Source organism: Panthera uncia (genome assembly GCF_023721935.1).
Source record: "Panthera uncia isolate 11264 chromosome B3 unlocalized genomic scaffold, Puncia_PCG_1.0 HiC_scaffold_1, whole genome shotgun sequence".
Taxonomy (NCBI): domain Eukaryota; kingdom Metazoa; phylum Chordata; class Mammalia; order Carnivora; family Felidae; genus Panthera; species Panthera uncia.
In genome coordinates, this window is record NW_026057582.1 from 9,857,651 (window position 1) to 9,873,393 (window position 15,743).

At 38.0% G+C, this 15,743-nt stretch overlaps 1 protein-coding gene across 3 annotated transcripts in view; it reads right to left on the minus strand.

Moving 5' to 3' along the window:
* PPP4R4 (protein phosphatase 4 regulatory subunit 4) overlaps positions 1–15,743 on the minus strand; it is a 108,594-nt gene that overhangs the window by 42,700 nt on the left and 50,151 nt on the right. For 2 of the 3 annotated variants that reach the window (XR_007453608.1, XM_049612229.1), the window contains exons 4-8: positions 11,732–11,879; positions 11,150–11,223; positions 8,506–8,612; positions 7,577–7,684; positions 328–449 (exon numbers count right to left, since the gene is read on the minus strand). Coding sequence is in view for 2 of the 3 variants with exons in the window: in XM_049612229.1 (XP_049468186.1) it covers positions 328–449; positions 7,577–7,684; positions 8,506–8,612; positions 11,150–11,223; positions 11,732–11,879 (559 nt within the window). In the remaining variant the exon portion in view is untranslated. Of the gene's footprint in view, positions 1–327; positions 450–7,576; positions 7,685–8,505; positions 8,613–11,149; positions 11,224–11,731; positions 11,880–15,080; positions 15,166–15,743 lie in introns of those variants that run through there. The other variant, XM_049612230.1, reaches the window with a different exon arrangement.

A 15,743-nucleotide genomic window follows, 5' to 3' on the forward strand; every position in this document is an offset into this window, starting at 1 on the left:
TTTCCTAGGGTCAATTAGTTAAGCAAGTTAAAGGCTAATTACCAAACCAATTCTTATCTCCCCACACAAGGCAGTTAAACATGGATGAGCAAAAAGAGAGAGGCATGGAACATGCAGTAACACAGGATGCCAGGAAGGTAAAAGCAGCCACAGAGAAGGTGCCACAAGAGAAAGAACCAGAAAGAGACAGAGAGGAAGGGAGGCTTAATGTTCATCATAAAACAACATAAGGAATTCTATCCCTTATCTTTCTTCACTCCCTATCAGTTACAAAACAGGGGAAAACACTGCTTTCAGAAGCAAAGGTGTGTCCGCGGGAAGATTTACCTGTGTCAAACACGTCAAGCAGATTAACCAAAGTTTCGAAAGCAGCAAGCCGCACACTGCTGCCTTCATCCCTGGAGAGTTCTATTAGCTCAGGGAGCACCACGCTTTTTGTAAGTTCTGTCCTGCACAAGAAGCAATAGAAGAAAATAAATCAATTCAATGAATTATAGCAAGAACTTATGAAGTGAAAGTCACGGGGCCAGGTACTGCAGAGAACAGGAAAAATCATAAAGATCCGGCTCCTGCTCTCCAGAAGCTTGCAATCTGGCTGGAAAGCATGATATAAACATAAGAAACATTAACAGTAATTATCTAATTACTTAAATCAATTCTACTTCCACCAGGATAATATTATTACCTGCAGAGATCTTAATGACTAGAAGTTTATATTAAACTTTATATATTGTAAAAGTTTTCCATCTTAAGCAACTTCAGCAAATGATCTGGACTCGCCAGAAAAACCTAACAGTAGCGACCACAGAAACCTTAACAAAATCTTTTTATCTAGATTTCAAGGGATGCATTATTTTTTCATTCACCTAAAATACAACATTACAGTAACTAATTCCTACATAGAAGAATGATACAGGACACTAGACGCTCTCTCTGAAAGAATGAAACACAATACCCATGCTTTCAGGGCATATACAACATTTATAATACAATCACCAATGGTTCTCATTAGATACTTTAATCAGCCACTGCTCATTCACCAAAATGAGATGCTACTACAATGACCCGTGCTGATAAGGGAGACTTATAATGTGATGCATTATCATGTGTCCTTCCTAGACACGTGATGGAAGATGGCATGAATTATAATTTGATAGAGAATGAGAAAGTCACTGAGAGTTGCAGAAAACCTGAAAAGATTTAGGGCAGAGCACAAAGACTCTAAGACAACGCTGTCAAGCAGAACTTTCTGCTATAAGGGAAATGTTTACAAACTGTATTGTGGCCACACGTGGCTACTGAGCATGTAAAATAAGGTCAGTAGGGGCGCCCGGGTGGCTCAGTCGGTTCAGCGTCCGACTTTGGCTCAGGTCATGATCTCACGGTTTGCAAGTTCGAGCCCCGCATCGGGCTCTGTGCTGACAGCTCAGAGCCTGGAGCCTGCTTCGGATTCTGTGTCTCCCTCTCTCGCTGCCCCTCCCCCACTCATGCTCTGTCTCTCTCTGTCTCAGAAATAACATTAAAAAAGATTTTTTTTAATAAATAAAATAAGGTCAGCATAACTGAGGAACTGAAGTTTTAACTTCATTTTACTGAATTTAAATAGCCAAACATGGCTAGCGGCTACCTTATTGGAGAGTACCGGCTCTAAGGACTTGCACGATCAGAGAGCCAAAAACTGTTTCTAAGAAATTAATCTATGAAAGGGGGGAAGGTGGTCAAAAGCACAAACTTCCAGTTATTAAATAAATAAGCCATGGGGATGTGCTGTAAAGCATAGTGACTACAGTTAACAATACCGTACTGTATATTTGAAAGTTGCTAAGAGAGTAAATCTTAAAAGTCATAAGAGAAAAAAATTCTGTAACTGCATAAGGGGACAGGGGTAGCCAGACTTACTCCGATAATCGTTTTGCAATGTATACTGACTCATGTTGTACCCATGAAACTAATATGTTTTATATCAATTCAGAACATATTTGCATGCTGTTGAAAACCTTGAGTTTATTAAGAATGAAAGACGGTAGTTTAAGCTAAAGATCTCATCCCTATTTACAGGCAAAAGTTACTTCCATTCAATCTTTCAAATGACTTTTCCCCCCAAGAGTGGTATACTGATGCAAACCCAACTTAATTATATCTGGGTATTAAAGATAAAAACAATCAGAATCAAAAGGTCTTTAATAGCTGCACAATGATTTCTTAATGCTGAAAAGGCAAAGTGAAAAAATCAAATCTGTGTATCATCAATGGCAATAAGGACATGTCAGTTTCAACCTACCAACACCAACGGGGATTTCTCATTTTCAACTATGTTAAAGCCACTAAACACTATGGCACTATGTATTAAAAGATCGCTTTTATATGTTATCAAAATTTTAAAAAACATAAGAGCTATATAAAAATAGATAACCTATAACCTTCTACTTAAAGAAACTTTGAAAGTTTCTGATAATGTACGGCCTCCAGGCTTCTATCCTGTTGATGTTATTATATACATCCTCTTTGGGCTTCAGCTTCCTCATCTGTAAAAAAGGAACAATTACTATCCATCCAACAGATGATTGTGAGGGTATTAAGCTCACACAAGTGCTTAGAAGAGTGTCTCACACATGGTAAATATTATCTAAGTGTATACTAATGTTATTCATAAATTTTGATATACACTGATTCTTTATACTTATCTCTAAAAATGGAATAATACAGGTAAAATATCAGCAAAAATTCTGTGTATATAATAGAATTCAAAAAGATTCTAGGTTTATGCTTCTCCCAGTAGGACATGAAGATATTTCCTGTGTCTTTGCTAGCACTAAAGATTTATCATTAACTTTTCTGATTTCATTGGTAAAAGGAGCATTTCACTATTGTTTTGTAAATATCACATATTATTCAGTAACTGTCTGTCTACTTGACTGCATCTCTGGTCAAACTCCAAGCACTTGGACGACAGGACTGTATCTTTTTCATTATTACATCATCCATATGTAATCCATAGCTTATGGTAGGTGCTCAATGCATATTCATTAAATGCATAGATCTCTCGACAACTAAATGAGATTGAGTACATTTATTGGACACTTACATTTCTTCTTTATGAAGTATATTATTTGTTTTCTTTGCCCGTCTGTCACATTATAAAAGTAAAAATAAGGCATCGTGGCAGACCCACACATGTAAGATGCAAATATTCTCTCATTAGTTCCTCTAAACAAGCTGGATTAGGGCTGAGTACCTTCTTCAAGAAGCAGATGTGGGCTATACACTGCCTGTGCTGGTATATTTATGAGAATATCCTTTTCTTGACTTCATATGCAAACTCCACTCTGGCTAGGGCAGAATTGTAGGTCATTATCCTTTGTACTAAAAATGCCTTTGGCATATAAGGATTCGGAACAAAAATCTGGGGACGGCCTGATTCTATTATTTGTGTAGGAGTCCAGTCTTATCAGCCAACATGCTAATAATTATAACCTAACCCTTCCATGACATCAGAAGGCAGGGTATGTAAAATACAGGGTGAGGGATAGCAAGATGAATGAAATAAGCAAGCTTGCCCAGATAGCCAACCTGGAATTCTGGGGTCTCGCTGTGTGATCCAAATCTACCCAGGTGCTGGCCATGATTTGGTGCCACCTGATGGTAGCAGCCTGATCAAACTAAGTACCGATGAAGGATGATCCTGAGTTCCACGGTTGGCCAGGTCAGCAACAGCAACTCAAGGAAACTTCTCATCTGTTTGTGCCTTTTCCACCGGCCTTTTTAAGGAGCCTAGGCTGAAAGAAATACTGGGGACCCAATCATCTCCATCTCTTTGTTAAGAAGATAAAGTTGCTCAGCCCTCCCCTACATCAACGCCCTTCCAATCTGACAGAAGACAAAACTCATGGGTAGAGGACAAGAACCAATCATCAGTCCCATTATATCTGAATTCTACAATCTGCCTCTGACAAAAGCAATCATGGATCTGCTTTTTGTCACTGTAGTTTGTATTTATCATACCGTATATACTCCTTTTGTATCTGGCTCGCTTCCCTTAACATACTGATTCTGAGACATATCCATGCTGTTATACTGCATGTAACAGCATGACATTCCTTTTTCTTGCTAAATAGTACTCCACTGTATGGACATACCGTATTTTATTTTTCCTTTCGTCGATCAGTAGACATCTGGATTGTTCCAGTTTGGGTGTTACAAATAAAGCTACTATAAGCATGTGTATCTAACACAGCTCTTGTTATGGATATATTTTCACTTCTCTTGGGTAAATAATTAAAAGTGGAATGGCTAGGCCATATTAAAGATGTTTAGCTCTGAAGTAAATGCCAACTAGCAGTATTATATCATGGGAGATGGGAAGGTTGTTGATTTGATAATATTCAGGAATGTGATAAGTTTCAAATTAGTCTTTACGTACAGTGTGAGATAAGAATTAATGTTCATTTTTTTTTCTCTCATGAATATCCAGTTATCCCAGTACTGTGTTTTGAAGAGATTTTCCTCCTTGAACTGCTTTGGCATTCTGTTGAAAGTCAATTGGCCACATATATATGTGTGTCTATTTCTGTACTCTCTTCTGTTCCACTTATCCGTATCTATTTTTGTATGTATCCTGAAACATCTTTAAATCCGTTAATTAGTTCTAATAGTTGTTTTGTAAATTACTGAGGATTTTCTATGTAAACAGTGATGTCATCTACAAGTAGAAATCATTGTAAATTACTGAGGATTTTTCTATGTAAATCGTTCTGTCATCTACAAGTAGAAATCATTTGGGGCGCCTGGGTGGCTCAGTCGGTTGGGCGTCCGACTTCGGCTCAGGTCACGATCTCACGGTCTGTGAGTTCGAGCCCCGCATCGGGCTCTGGGCTGATGGCTCGGAGCCTGGAGCCTGCTTCTGATTCGTGTCTCCCTCTCTCTCTGCCCCTCTCCCATTCATGCTCTGTCTCTCTCGGTCTCAAAAATAAATAAACGTTAAAAAAAAAAATTAAAAAAAAAAAAAAAAGAAATCATTTTACTTTTTCCTTTCAGATCTTTAGACCTTTAAGATTTTTGTTTTCTTGCCTTATTTCAATAGCTAGGACATCCCATACAGTGTTGAACAGAAGTGATAAAAACTATCCTCGACCTGTTCTTACCTTAAGGAAAAAGCATTCAATATCTACCATTAATTATGACGTTAGCTGTAGGTTTCTCATACATGCCTGTATCAGATTGAGGAAGTCCCCTTCACCCCTAGCTTCCTGAGAGTTTTTATCATGAATGGATGTTGAAATTTTGTCATACGTTAATAACGGGGGCATTTTCAGGTTATCTTACTTGTCATGTCACCAGTGATTTGATCAATTTCTTCAAAAGTATATTCTTCCAGGGCACCTGGGTGGCTCAGTTGGTTAAGCGACTGACTTCGGCTCAGGTCATGAGCTTGCAGTTTGTGAGTTCAAGCCCCACGTCGGGCTCTGTGCTGGAGCCCGTTTCGGATTCTGTGCCTCCCTCGCTCTCTGCCCCTTCCCCACTCACTGTCTCTCAAAAATGAATAAACGTTAAAAAAATTTTAATTCATTTACAAAAGTATATTCTTTATTTCCTATCTGAGCACTGTATGTTCTTCCCTCCAACACTGAAGAATCTTTTTGTAGATTCCACATTTGTTTCTTTTTTCTCTTTAGTCATCCCTGTATAAAGAGAGGTCTATTCCATACGGTTGTTTTCCTGCAAACACATGTGCACGACCTCTTCGTTATACTATTCACTATTAATCAGATTATTCTAAGAACTGTCCTCTTTGATCCCAAGCTAGTGCACAATCCATAGTTAGTTTTCTAGTGTTATGCAGACTTCAGTTCTTATGGATATGCCAGCTGGACAAGAATCTCTTAATTTTTCTTCCTGATCATCTTATTAAATGAAGAACAATTTCTGGTGCTCATTTCTGATTAAACTAAAGTGGTCAGTAATTGTTCCCCTGCCAGCCACAACAAATACAAAACTACAAACCCAAGTCTGTACTGCTCTTGGGCCCTATTCCCAGTACTTCCTATTCCCAAGTGCCTTAGACCACAACTCCCAGCAAAGTAGTGGGCAGCCTCTCTCTTAAATCAGCAGCAGTCTCGGAAATATCTCTTCCCACCTCCTTTCACTCATCTCAGGGCTTCTCCTAGCCTTGTGTGTAGAAAATTCCTGTTGGTGGTTATCAGAGCTTAACAAAAGTCCTAATTTCCAATGCCAAAAGAAAAAAACTGTATACGTCTCTTTAGTTTTATATATTTATCAAAGAGAGAATAAAAAATATGAATTAGATCATAGTAGTTTTTAGCCATGATACCATGAAAATCCTATGATTATATTCTAATAGTACATGAGAATTCAAAATTAAATGAATTTAATCAGGCAAATTAATTTTTTGAGTGAATTCTAAGTTAACAAGGTAGGTAGATTCTAGCTTTGCTTTTGTAAATTAATCATTAAGCAATAATTCTATATTAATTTTCAGAAGGCAAATTTGAACACATCTGACCAGCCTGTTTTTAACAGTGGCAAAATGTCAGATGACAAAACATGGAATACAAAAAGACAATGATATATTCTCCTGATAGGTTCTGATCGTGATTAAGGCTTGCACAGAACTGGGCAAGACTGAATTATTTATGGTCCACAATGATCCAGAGTCAGCCTAGCCTAAGAAGATCTATCAGAAAGAAGCTAGTTCTGAAATCAAAATTAGAGAAAGGATTACTCTGTTACATTGTTAAGCTTCTAACACAACACTTAAATCCTCTGATTCAGCAAGGTGGACAGGACAGAGGACCTGAATCTGTATGACATTCTGAAGTCATCCAAAAGCCTTAAATACTAGCCCCATTTTTTTGTTGTTGTTAAGAACTATACAAATGGCAACAACCTGATTGTCCTTGCTTGTGAAACAAAGAACCAGGTGAAAACAGTACAACTTCTACTAAAAAATAAGAGGTCTCAATGTTTTTTCTATCAATTTAGGATCCTTTAAAAGAAAAAAAAAAAACTATTTCCCATGATGGTTCTGAGATAAAACTTCCTTTAATACCATACCTTAACATGAGATCAGTTTTTATGGGTGAAGAGGAGAATATCAGCCCTAGGCATCTCCTTCCTGAACCTCACACAACCAAAAGGCAAGAAAAGACAGTGGAAATGCCAAGGTGTACAGGAAACAAAGACTTCCACTGAGTAAGCCCATCTGAGAGGACCCAATAATATGTCGCTCGCCCAAAGGAATGCTACTGCAATAGTCCAAGCATGGTTTATATTGGGACATTTTCCCTTCTCGGATCTAGGTATCTGGATGCTAACTAAAGCCAGTGAAGGTGAGAAAGAAAGAAATTAACATGAAGTAAATGCTAAGCAACTTCACTTTAATCTAATCTCTTTTAATCCAGACACATCAGGAGGTACTTGTTGTTGCAATCATTTTTAAAACTCACATAAATTTTAGCCCTTCAACAAGCATGCTTTCATGGAACACACAGGCACAACATATGCATGTCTGACTATCCGGAAATAAGAATATGACACAAGGAATTGAAATGATACTCACCCAATGCCCTGAGCTATGTTCTCTAATTGCCGACACATACAAGATCGAACTTCATATTCCACATCTTGACAGAGTGATTTTACCAGAGGAAGTATCTCTCTTTTAATGCTTAGAAGGCAAAGAAAGGAACGTGCAAGTGGGTATTTTAGACTAAAATTTTCAAACAGTTATCATCAAAATCTTAGCTTACCCTAATAACAAATATATTTTAATACAAAGCTTTATAGTCTAGAGTGGATTTTCACATGTCATTAAACTTTGGAGGTTATCTCCTGTTACTTGCAAATCATATACATGATTGGATCTTTGTAAAATAATGGCTAATTTTGGATTCACAATTAAACATCTTAAATTAAAGATAAAAGGTTACACAGGCAAGTGGAATATCTAGCAACTATCTACCAAAATACTCTTCAACTTTATATTTTATTCTGTGCCATAATTAATATAACATTCCATTCTTTCCACTTGGTTATTTATCATCTGGGCAGAGAGGAGCATATACACTATAAACATTCCCCATAAAGCCTCAAAATAAGATAAATTATCCAAAATAATGAATTTATAACAATAATGGAAGAAATCAGAAAGTCTTATCTTTATGTACAGTCAGACAGTTTTTGACGTCTATAGAATAATACCATTTTATGCTCAAAACTACACTCAGTGTGTGACAGAGAAGGCTAAGATGAGAAATATAAAAAGTTAACCGTGTTGATTTGAAGAGCCATGAGATCAGAAGAAATGCATCTGAATAGTAGACTAAGTAGACTATAAGAATTCTACAGAGTTAAAACAGCTAAACTTGTATGTAGTATGGAATAACATAATGTAAGCCTAATATAATAGTAAATCACACGACCATCATACATTTTAAATCGAATTTAATTGAATAAAGTAGACAAAAAAAATTATATACAAATACTCACGTATGGGCATCAAATTTGTTGGTCATTTTTCCTAAAATTTTACAACTAACTAAACGAGACTGGACAGTCTGGGAAAGTTGTGCCTTGGAAACAAGTGGGTTCAAAATCTAAAGAGAAAATATTTAGAGAACAAATTCACAAAGTTTTATATATTCTTGCCACTAATGTCAGCTATTTTCCTCAAGGAATATTTTAAGATCCTAAGTGGTTTTAAGAAACCTGAGTTATAATTTGAGGTGTCTCATAACCTGAATCACCTTGTTGACCTTCTGCGTTACTAAAGGGAAGATGATGATAAAGTACATAATTAAAAAACAACCAGGCCGGGGGCCGGGGGGGGGGGGGGGGGGGTGCCTGGGTGGCTTAGTCAGTCAAGCGTCGGACCTCGGCTCAGGTCATGATCTCATGGTTTGTGGGTTGGAACCCTGCACTGGGCTCTGTACTGACAGCTCAGAGCCTGGAGCCTGCTTCAGATTCTGTTGTCTCCCTCTCTCTCTGCCCCTCATCCGCTCATGCTCTGTCTCTCTCTTTCAAAAATAAAAACGTTAAAATAAAAATTAAAAAAAAAAACAACAAGCAGGTACACAAAACCTGAATTAAAGCTTATGATGAATTCTGTAATGATCTGTGTACACATAAAGTGTAATTACTGAAATGCACATCTTCAAAAGAAAAATAAGCAAATTGCCAGACAGCCTGAAATTTTTGTTCCATACAGATTAATTTTTATATTTACCCTAAAGGGATACAAAACATTATAGCTTCAAATAGATTCTATTAAGTAATTCTGACATCTGCAATAACCCAAGTGTGATATTGTATTGTGTACACGCCGGGCACCCAAAAACTCAACAGCATGACACATTATAAAGAACTATGAAGATCAGATCCTGATTCTGGCCCCTGCTCTTAATCTGTCCAAGTAATCTTGCTGTTTCTTATTTCTCATCCCAAGATTTCTCATCTACTTAAAATGGAAATTAAACTGTCACCCTAAGGTCCCTCCAAGTTCTGAAACTCTAGGACTCTAATAAAAAGGTCAACTGGTTTTTTTCCTCTCCACAAAGAAGCCAGAAATGCTGAATGCATAATGATACATATAATTTAAAACTCAAAGACCTGAAACAAAATAAACTGCAAGCTTAAAATCGTAAACATCACATAAAATAATATATGGCATTCGGGAGTAAAAACTGCATTCTACTACATAGCACCCTTCAAAAAATAGAAGCAACAAATGACAACATGACGTTCAACATTTAAATATCTGTTAATCACCGAGATGTTTGGCACTAAGTATACAAACATCCTCATAATGGGGTAAATCTTCCCATTTTCGAGCTAGTGTTTTGGCACTGAAATAGGACCGCAAATTGTACGAGGGCAAAGGAAGGACGAAAACGCTTCATGAAATACACAGAGGACATTTCCTCAACGGAGAGCTACTTTTTTCAACCAGGACATATTTGAAAAGAATCTACGGACGATGTTCAAAGAGTGAAAAATCATTTCATTACAGAATAAATTTCCTTTCTAACTTTCTTATTCTCCCATTTTAATTTACTAGAACTTTTAGATGAGAGCATATTAAATAATGTTAAAAATTAAAAAGCAAACTAGTAACAATATTTGCAACAAACATAACAAAGGATTGGAAACCTTGAAAAATAGTACACAGAAATAGTGATCAAATGATATGACCAGACAATTCCAAAAGAATAGAACTGATATAAACATATGGGAAAATATTTAACAGCATAATAATCAAAAAAAAAATTCAAATTAAAATATAATCCCATTTTTTGGCTCATCAAATTACACTGGAATGCTATTGGTGAGAACAGTCCAGACACAGGCATTTTCACATATTGCAGTAAGAGCCTTAAGAATCTGAATGCTCTCTGACCCAGTAATTCCACTTTTTTGGAAGCTACATTTAAGAAAATTATCTGAGGGGCGCCTGGGTGGCTCAGTCGGTTAAGTGTCCTACTTCGGCTCAGGTCACGATCTCACAGCTCGTGAATTTGAGCCCTGCGTTGGGCTCTGTGCTGACAGCTCGGAACCTGGGGCCTGCTTTGGATTCTGTGCCCCCCTCTCTGCCCCTCCCCTGCTCGTGCTCTGTCTCTCTCTCAAAAATAAACATAAAAAAAAATTTTTTTAAAGACAATTATCTGAAAAACAGAAAAAGCTCTACAGAGATGTTTACTAATGCCTCATTGTATTAATAAAATACTGAAAACAGGTTTAAATGTTTAACAAGTAAAATATTTTGTAGCTACTACCAAATGAGTTTAACACACATAGGAAAATGATCCTAAGTGAAAAACAATCACATATAAATTCAACATGATTATGAATATGGCAAACAAAAAACATATACAGGGAAAAAATCTGAAATGATTTTTCAGATTTTGGCTAAGTACAGAACTACAATTTTTCTTCCTATTATTTTCTGTGCTGCTCATACTTTCTATAATGAACATGTGTTGCTTTCAGAGTGGGAAATGACCTTATTCTTTTTTTTAAATACCACTTTTCAGTAAAAACAAAAACGAAACCCCTGGAGTGACTTACTTAATAGCACTTACCAAAATATGTGTGTGTGTGTGTGTGTGTGTGTGTGTGTGTGTGTGTGTTGCATTACCTCATGTTTTAGGGTTTCTTTGGGCAATACTTCTATTACAGAGAGAAGAGTTTCCAACCATGCATTGCTGACACCTGATTGACACAAGGAAAAAGAAAAAAAAAAAGTCTCACAAATTAGTTTTAACTCAGCCACATCAAGTGACAGCACTATTTCATAAAACGGGGTAGAATTATTTTTATTGCTATTTTAAGAAGTTCCTCTATTTTCTTTTTTGCTTTAGCCAACATCTAGAGAACATTTATATCTTTAAAAATAATATGGGGGAGGGAATACCCTTCAGCCAAAATGTGTCATTTTTGCTGTACAATAATAACACAAACATAAATATTGTAAAATTCAAAAATTCTAAGAGGTAAGTACAGATCGTAAGATAAATTAATGCGTCTTCAGCTTTCTAGGATCCTAAACTTTGCGGGGTTTGTAAGGAAACAGCCATGGCTATTTTTAGTCATACTCATGGTCAAATCTTGGGCAGGATAGCCTCATTCACTTATGCTCATCAGGCTAACGAGATCCCAAAGGCCTTACGGCCACCTCCAGGAAACAGTAAGCACAGAACTAACAAGCCAGGCTGCTGACCTGCATCCCTGTGCTCCAGATGTAGCAGAATGACTTGGAGGAAGGAGTGGGCATATGTATGAATTGACACTGATTCTTCCTGTAGAATGGTCCGGAACGACACCGCAGCCGTTAACTGCATTTCCACTCCCGCCACATGCAGGACTTCCTGTGTAATCAGAAAGAGTTTGCTATTACACAGAGGCGAGATCAGAAACTCTAATCTGTAAAAATCCAAGGTCATGGAAACCAAACACAGTCAGAGTCCACAAAATAACTATATATGACCTTTAAAGATATGCACTTTCTCTTATTACTTTAAGAAAACTATTATCAATCTGCTCCTTACTGTTTAACTCATTAGACCACCAAAAAGCTTAAATGTTGTAGGCACTCACAAAATAACATTCCATTGTTTTTTTTAAATGAAAATTACAAATATATATAAACCTTTTAATAATGGAATAGGGATTTTTGATAGATTTCAATTTCTATTTTTGCATTGCATTGTACAGTTCACCATCATACCTAGAATAGGAATGTCAAAGGTCAAAGGTCTTCATTCCCTGTATTTCTATTTCAAAAAATAAACATTAAACATTCTACTATAAAAAAGGAATACACTTAAGATTGTGTAAATGTGTCTTCCCCTTTAGATAACTGACAAGAATATAAATTACCATGAAGTAAACTGTTTTTAAAAGAAGGAATTTTTTAAATAGAAGAATGTTTCTAAAAATTAATTATATCCATAGCCACTCCTTAAAAAAAAATTGTAACGTATGTTCAAAGTTAAAGACTACATGAGATACTAATTTTCAACACATCAAAAAGTAAAAACAAAAAAAAACAAAAACAAACTTTCATTTAAACCTCAGCAAATATACTACCTCTACTTCTCTAGAAGAGAGAGAGAGAGAGAGCTCGTGTGTGTGTGTGTGTGTGTGTGTGTGTGTGTGTGTGTGTGTGTTAGCTAAAAGCATTACTTTGTTGCTTGATCAGTTATGTCAATTATGGGAATTTCCCTTAAATGCCTACTTTATAACTAACATAGTAAAGTTCGTACAATAACGTGGAACAGATATGAACAACGAGGTTTCCTATCTGTGACCTTAAGAAAATTGATCTTTCCGTATTATTTCCTAATCTAGAAAATGTGAATTCTAGTACCATCTTCCCAGAGATTTAAATCATTTAAACAGAGCTTGCACGACTTACCAACTCGTGCACACTGGGCATTTAAGTAATGACCACTGGCCATCCACGGGGCTCCTCTACACGAGGCCACCTAATAGGAATCTCATCTTGTCCACATCTGAACTGATCTCTCCCCCAAACCTGTTCCTCCTCCCATCTTTACCTCCACAAACAGTGAACGACAACTCCTCCCTTCCGGTCGCCGGCCCCAAAACTCTGGGGCCGGCCCTTGGCCCCTCTCAGCCTCTCACTCACCACAGATGGCCAACCAATCCTGACACAGAGTCTGACCACTTTCCACCATCACCTCCAGCCTGAGTTACCCCAGGAACCTGCTAACTAGTCCCCGATGCCATCATGGCACCTCTACTGTCTAGTGTCTACACAATAACCTGAGAGATTCTTATAAAACACAAGTCCGATCACGTCACTTAGCAGCTCAAGCTCCCCAGCGGCTTCCATCCCACTCACAGCAAAAGTCAGTCCTTTCAGTGACTTCCCAGATCTGTTCCCACTGCCCACTTTTCCCAGACTTCCACATGACTGGCTCCCTGATCTCTCTCGAGCCTCTATTCAAGTATCACCTTTCCAAGGAGCTCCTCCCTGAAGACCTGATTTCATACTGAGAGCCACTCCCCCGCTCAAGCTCTCATCACCTCCTTTATATTACAGGTCTATCATCTCCACTGTCCAACACGCTCCTATGCTTGTGGTCCGTCTCCCACACCTGAATACAAGCTGCAGGACTGCAAGAGTTTCTGGCTGTTGCGCTCACCGCTGCACCCCACCTCCTAGCACACAGCAGGCATTCAGGAAGCGACCGCCAGATGACTGAGTATCCCTTACCCTTTCACCTAAAGTTTCTGCTCTTGGCGCTCTGTCCTTTCACACACATTTTCCACATCTCCTAAAGGATGACTTCAAGAGATGCTGAGGTGAGTCCTAAAGATTAGGGATTGGCAGAATTAGACACAAGGCAAAGCAAAAACAGATCACTAGAAATGCATTCTCAACCCTCCATCGTGTCCATAAGGGGACGTTCCTGCCATCTTCTCCCCCAGCATCTGTGTACCAGGATGCAGACCAAATACCCGGCCTTCTCGATTCACGTGGGGGGACCACGGCCAGTAATCGTTCTGGGAGATAACATGTCATCCTACAGCAGAAGAAACCGACTCAGAGTCGTCAAGTATCCTGCTGAGGGCCAGCAAGCTAGCGACTGGCACCTGTAAGACTTAACCCTTCCTTGTCTGCCTGATGCCAAAGCTAAGTACTCAACTCTTCCTTATGGACTCTGCACTTCCATTCATCATTCCATTCATCGGCTCCAATCAATCCCGAACCTTCATGTGGTAGTGTGGGAAATCTGGCAGCGGCTTCACTGTGGCAAACATTTAAGCGGTATGGTTAATTCCCAGAAAACCTACAGCACGTTCAAACTTTTGTATCACACACACAAATGTCATTTTACAAGTTTCCGCGGCCAATAGTCAATTATATACCTTAGGAGTTCTTGGCTAAAAGAATAAGAGAGGGAATGATAAGGCGTAAAGCAAAAACATCGACTGGTCTCTGAAATCAGCCCTCCCATATCCCCTCGTTTTACTGTTTCCAAAACAAACACGTGTTCCACACTAACTATTTTGGATTTGGAAAACACTCTTACAAGATTTGACGTGGCCGGTATACATCACTTACACGTTTCAGAACGCACGGCTTTTATTTAGCAACAGAAACTACTTTGCAAGGAAATATCAACATATATCGTGAGGGCCACCGTGTTCATTCCGGTTCACATGAGTCTGCTGTTTTAAGTTCCAAGAGATGTCATCCTGCCCCCTCTTAAAGTCATTAGAGTCTTGGGTTTTGTACATATGCAAACTTTATGCAAAAGAAGAACACGGGAAGCTCTCCAACTTCATATCTTCTTACTGTATTACTTAGTCTTGACTCCCGCAGCAACATTTGCCCCAACTATTTTGCATTTAATTTTCGAAAAATCCTCAAGTCTTATCAGGATTTGGGTGTTTCTCTTGTTGTGCTGACTTCAACATCTGGGACTGTCCACTGTTAAGAAACCAGCACAGACTAAGAGATTTTATCACTGCTAAAAATCAACTGACTCCTAAGCATATTTTTCTGAAACATAATACAATAAGCATTTGATACTTACCAGTAAGTGTTCTCCTCCACAGAGTCACACCCTCTGGACAAACATAGTGAGATCCATACTCTCTGGGTAAATAAGTGTGCATCCTCATGGACCTTGGAAGACACTGAAAAGTAAATTCCTCTATTGCTTAAGTGCATGCCTTACTGGCAGTTACGTTCCTCTTATATACTACTGTATGGCTGGCATTCCAACTTGAATTCCTCAAAAATGAAATGAGACATTTTATAAATGAGTTAATGGTACATTTCCAAGTTTAAAAAACTATTCCCGCTTAAGGAAGGAAAATGTACTAGACACTTCTCTGCTCAAGTTAGCATGAATTTTAGTCCTCTCTTTGGTTAGCATCAACGGTACGAGAAAGCGTTTTGTACGACATGTTACGGTCCTGGCCTAGAGGGAAACTGCTCTGTCTCCAATAAGCCCACATGGTATACCTCAAAAGATATTGCTCTTTATTATATACAACCCAGAGAAGCATTACACAAATCACTGGCTTATTCCAAAAGAACAGAATATTTTGGATTCACACATTTGGAAACTAAACTTACTGAACTAACTGGTAAACATATTTACCACAAATGGCGCTGGCTAAAGGTAAAGGAGAACTAAAATTACAAATATCTTTGTAGATTTTTAGAGAGACTATCACTGATCATTTTGAAG